Here is a 6000-nt window from a genome sequence, read left to right on the forward strand (position 1 = left end):
CTGCACCTCGCTGCCGTTCAAGTATAGCGAGTGTCCGCTGGAAGCGCTGGGTCCGCTGGAAGCGCTGGGTCCGCTGGAAGCGCTGGGTCCGCTGGAAGCGCTGGAAGCGGCCGTTTCCATTTTCCGTGTGTGTGTGTGTGTGTGTAAGTGTGTGTGTGTGTGTAAGTGTGTGTGTGTGTGTAAGTGTGTGTGTGTATATGTGTGTGTGTGTTGTTCTCTCACCGCTGTGTGAGAGCGCTGTGTGTTAGTGTTAGGTTAACAGCTGATCGGTCGCGGATGTTGTTGTTAGAAACGGCTGAAGTCCATCAGCTGATCTTCGCGCTCCGTACTTCGGCTGTAGTTCATAATAAACTCTCGTTTTTTTCCTACAGGTGCTCTGTCCTTTACTTCATCGTAATATCATGTAGATAAATGATAAATCAATCACTCAGTGTGAAAATACCTTAAAAGTTTAGGTTCTGTTTAGGAGCTTACGTTTTCTGCTGCCATTTAAACGCGTCTCCATGGTAACTCACAGAGATACACTCTCTCTCTCTCTCCCTCTCTCTATCACTCTCTCTCTCTCCCTCTCTCTCTCTCTCTCTCCCTCTCTCTCTCTCTCTCTCTCTCTCTCTCTCTCTCTCTCTCTCTCTCCTCTCTCTCTCTCTTCCTCTCTCTCTCTCTCTCTCTCTCCCTCTCTCTCTCTCTCTCTCTCTCCTCTCTCTCTCTCTTCCTCTCTCTCTCTCTCTCTCTCTCCCTCTCTCTCTCTCTCTCTCTCTCTCTCTCTCTCTCTCTCTCTCTCTCTCTCTCTCTCTCTCTCTCTCTCTCTTTCTCTCTCCCTCTCTCTCTCTCTCTCTCTCTCTCTCTGTGTAGATGAGTAATCTGGTGGCGTGTCAGATTATGACGCATGCGGATGTGGGCTCCCGGGCGAGCTCTATAGAGAAGTGGTTGGCTGTAGCTGATATCTGCCGCTGCCTCAACAATTATAACGGAGTTCTGGAGATCACCTCCGCCCTCAACCGCAGCCCCCGTCTACAGACTGAAGAAGACCTGGGCCAAAGTCTGCAAACAGGTCTGAGCATCTACTCATACTTTTATTATTACATACAGTCAAAAGTTTCATTTAATGTTTTTATTTATTTATTATGTTCAGTTTGGTGGTTTGATGGTTTGTGATCATCCATCTTCCTCTTGATTATATTCCAGAGGTTTTCAATTTGGTAAAATCAAACTCATCATTTTTAAGTGCTTTCTTATTTTTTTCCAGAGCTGTATATTAATATAATTTATTATTAAAGTGAATGTTTGTTTTCCTGTCAGACTAAAGCTTTAATGGACCGGCTGCAGAAGATCGTGTCGTCTGAAGGAAGATTTAAGAACTTGAGGGAAACCCTGAAAAAGTATGTTTATATATTATACACTGTATATTATAAGCTGTTTTAAAATCAAAATAAATTCAGTGATAAGATAAATTCTGAAAAATACTACTAATACGATCATTTTTCCCTCACAGCTGTAATCCTCCGTGTGTACCGTATCTGGGGATGTATCTAACAGATCTGGCTTTTATTGAAGAGGGAACGCCCAACTTCACCGAGGAGGGGCTGGTTAATTTCTCTAAAATGAGGATGGTAAGAATCAGTCTTATAGTCATACTCTCACATCTTGGTTGGCAAAAAACTTGTATTTTTTTTTCTATATTTCATTATTTAGGACATAAGGTGAATCTCATGTGAATGTTGTAACAGAATAATAATAAAGCTAAAATAATAATAATAATAATAACAAACAGACCAGAAATGGACCAAATAATATTTTTACAATAAAGCTAAAATCAACCAAACTAAGAAGAAAAACATATGGAGTTATTTATTGAACAAAGAAAGTGTGAAGAAATGTTTTATATTTTACATTCCAACATTTTACAACTGGCACTCATCAGGACCACCGTAGGAAAGGAAGAGCAAGAGTTCCCTCTGTTGCACATCATAGTTTCAGAATCAGTAATAATAATCTCTTTTGTTTTGTGTTTTTCAGATTTCTCACATCATCAGAGAGATACGGCAGTTCCAGCAGACTCCATACAGGATAGAACACCAGGCTAAGGTATCAGAATTTAACCACCGAATATTTGGCAACCGAATAAAGGATAATAAGTAATTATCTTCATATCTAGTACTAATGAAGGGGCTCTGTGTCTGTGGGTAAAGGAGCTTAATTTATAACATCCACCCAAACATCCATTCAATATATCTGCTTTTACCATTCTGTGGATCAGCACAAGGCTGCGTCTGTGAGCTGATGTATCAGAACTAAATAGTCGCTGCGCTTTCCTCCGAGCGTTAGCGCTGTGATGCTACTCAGCAATGCTGGTGTTGGGGCATCACTAGTGATAGGGGGAGTCCTAATGAGTGGGTTGGGTTATTGGTCGTGTAATTTGGGGTGAAAATGGGATAAAATTAGAAATAAAATCGTACAAAAAAAAAAAACACTACGTTCTGTTTGTTTTGTGTTGGAAACTCTGCTGTTCAAGCTAAATTCTCCTTCTCATCCAGTTACTGTGACTACCTGTAATTATCTGAGTATAATATATAACTTATTCTGTACGTTTATTCTCACTGTGGGTGTAATCCCTGTAATCACACAGAATTGGGTGGATAGAATGGCCTAAAATCAGGTTCTGCAGCTTTGATGAATTTTAGCTTTCAGGTTTACAGTGTTGATATAAACTGAGCTACTGAAGTTAATTATCATTTAAAAATCTCTATATAAAATATATAATAAAATATTCCTGTTTTCCGAGCAGGTGACCCAGTTCCTGTTGGACAAAACCTTCATTATGGATGAGGACACTCTGTACGAACTCTCCCTGAAGCTCGAACCAAGATTACCCGCTGCCAACTGACCACGGACTACTGACCACCGTCTACTGACCACAGACTACTGACCACCGACTACTGACCACCGACTACTGAGCACTGTCTACTGACCACTAATTTCTGACCACCAACTACTGACCATCGACTACTGACCACCGACTACTGACCACCGTCTACTGACCACCGTCTACTGACCACCAACTACTGACCACCAACTACTCAACACTGTATACTGACCACTGTCCTCTGACCACCGACTACTGACCACTGATTACTGACCACTGTCTACTAAACACTGTCTAGTGACCACTGACTTCTGACCACCGACTACTGACCACTGATTACTGACCACCAACTACGGACCACCAAGTACTGAACCTCGACTACTGACCACTGTCTACTAAACACCAACTACTGACCACTGATTTCTGACCACTGACTACTGACCACCAACTACTGACCACTGACTTCTGACCACTGACTTCTGACCACTGACTACTGACCACCAACTACTGACCACTGATTACTGGCCACTGATTACTGACCACCACTACTGACCACTGTATAATGACTACCGCCTACTGACCACTGACAATTGGCTTGTGACCACTGTCTACTGACCACTGTCTACTGACCACTGTCTACTGACCACTGTATACTGTATAATGACTACCGTCTACTGATCACTGACAACTGGCTACTGACCACCAACTTCTGAACACTGTCTAGTGACCACTGTATACTGATCAACGACTACTGATTACTGACTACTGTCTACTGACCACCAACTACTGACCACTGATTACTGACTACTGACAACTAACCACAAAATTCCAACAAACAATGACCTATGTCTACTGACCATTGATTACTGTCTACTGTCTACTGACCACAACTACTGACCCCTGTCTGCTGGCCACCGTTACGATGGAGCACTGCTGCTGCACCAGTGCTGGACAGTATCATACAGTGTATGATTATTTCTGTGTAGATTTGCCCCCAGTGTGCCAGTGAACAGTGATGCCAGCGTGGGCATGATGTATGAAGTGGGCATTAATGGGGCAGAGCACCATCACTCCAGACCCAACACAGCTTTTTATACCTGCATTAATGCAACGACGTCATTACGCCAATATTCCTCAGCTTTTACACTGTTCACACTGATCATCCACACTAATATTAGAGCCAGAATATAGAAATAAAATAGAAATGATTCTGTTTATCTGATTAGTACGAATATTATGTTGTTTAAGTTAAATAGTTTTTCTGTTTATTCACATTAATCCAACACTCAGGTCATGAAGTGCCTTTATCTGAATGCAAAATAAAAACAGGACTGATCATTTTTAACTAAGAGCGAATTAGAGTCGTATTTTAGGATCATATCAATAAAAATGCCTGATCTTCATAAAGAGGATCATATTTCAGCGTTATTGTTGAAGCTGGCGTTTCTCTCTCTGTCTGTGTTTAATGGCCGAGTAAGTGTTCAGTGTGGGGGGTTACTAAAACTGTCTGAGACGATCTTTAGGATTAAATAGTCAGCTGTGTAAAAAACGAAGAGAGCACTTCAATTTCTGAATCAGTTTCTCTGATTTTGCTATTTATAGGTTTATGTTTGAGTAAAATGAACATTGTTGTTTTATTCTATAAACTACAGACAACATTTCTCCCAAATTACAAATAAAAATATTCTCATTTAGAGCATTTATTTACAGAAAATGAGAAATGTCTGAAATAACAAAAAAAAAAAAGATGCAGAGCTTTCAGACCTCAAATAATGCAAAGAAAACAACAAGTTCATTTTCATAAAGTTTTAAGAGTTCAGAAATAATCAATATGTGGTGGAATAATCCTGGTGGTTTTTAATCACAGTTTTTTTCATGCATCTTGGCATCATGTTCTCCTCCACCAGTCTTACACACTGCTTTTGGATAACTTTATGCTGCTTTACTCCTGGTGTAAAAATTCAAGCAGTTCAGTTTGGTGGTTTGATGGTTTGTGATCATCCATCTTCCTCTTGATTATATTCCAGAGGTTTTCAATTTGGTAAAATCAAAGAAATCCATCATTTTTAAGTGCTCTTTTATTTTTTTACAGAGCTGTATCCGGCACCTTTATCTCCTCTGAATTCTTGAATCTTAAATACAAATTTCACATATCTTAAAATTGAATGCAATTTTTATTGCATTGCTTGTTTACCTGATTTCAGCAATGGGAAATAATTGAGTATGAACTGTTTTTGGTGACGGACTTAAAATTTCAGCTTTCGTTTAGCATGTCTGTTTATGTTTATACAGTTGTTTGATAGTTTTGCGCATGTTGTTTTAATAGCATGTATTTTTACTTTAATTTAATTTCGTTTTGCTTCTTTGTTTAGAAATACTGAATTATTGTAAATTATTATTACGAAAGCTCTTCCTGATCATTAAAACAATCGTAGCAAACTCTTATTTTTGCTGAAGGTACAGAAAACTGTGTAAATAAAGTTTACTGTATAATTTGAGAAAAAAAGGAATATTATCTCTGGCAATACTTCAGGTTTTGTAGAGTTACAGAGCTCCAAATTCATTTTTAAAGTATTTTTGGATCATATGTTTTACACTTATTTTACTGTAAAGGTTTCTTTCTTTTTGGTAGAAATTTAAATAGATTTTGATTTATACGAATATTTAGTCATTAGTTCAGTTTAGTATATTTTATTTATTGATGTATTTATTTGTTTGTCTGAATTTTAGCATGTCCTGCTTGTTGCTTCTGTTTTTGTACAGTGCTGCAGACAATGGAGGTGCCTAATAGAGTCCAAGTCTTCACTTTTATACCTGTTATTATAACAGTTTATCGGATTTCTGATTTTCCATAGGCATCAATTAATATGTACATGAAATGTATTTACAGATTAGACATTGTATGTGTAATAAATGATCTTCTATTATTACTATTTTTGTCTGTGTGTGTTTGGTTTTTATTTATTGGCCAATAAATTTAATTGAAAAAGCAATTGCAGAAATATGTTTTAAAAATATTTTAATATTCCAGCAGACATACTAACAAAGCACATATTTAACTTTATAATTTACCTTAACAGAGATATTCTAATCATAAATGTACCTCAGTAATGCAATTTTAATAGAAAAATGTACCT

The 6000-nt window shown here is 38.2% G+C and overlaps 1 protein-coding gene across 1 annotated transcript in view; it reads left to right on the forward strand.

Moving 5' to 3' along the window:
* Window positions 1-5798, forward strand: part of rasgrf2a (Ras protein-specific guanine nucleotide-releasing factor 2a) — a 39315-nt gene extending 33517 nt beyond the window's left edge. The window contains 6 exon segments of the mRNA XM_049468490.1: window positions 853-1005; window positions 1007-1051; window positions 1300-1379; window positions 1493-1610; window positions 2017-2085; window positions 2786-5798. Coding sequence (XP_049324447.1) covers window positions 853-1005; window positions 1007-1051; window positions 1300-1379; window positions 1493-1610; window positions 2017-2085; window positions 2786-2884 — 564 coding nt within the window. The 3' untranslated portion in view covers window positions 2885-5798.
* Window positions 5799-6000: the final 202 nt, after the last annotated feature.

This window comes from Astyanax mexicanus, chromosome 20, assembly GCF_023375975.1.
Source record: "Astyanax mexicanus isolate ESR-SI-001 chromosome 20, AstMex3_surface, whole genome shotgun sequence".
Taxonomy (NCBI): Eukaryota; Metazoa; Chordata; class Actinopteri; order Characiformes; family Acestrorhamphidae; genus Astyanax; species Astyanax mexicanus.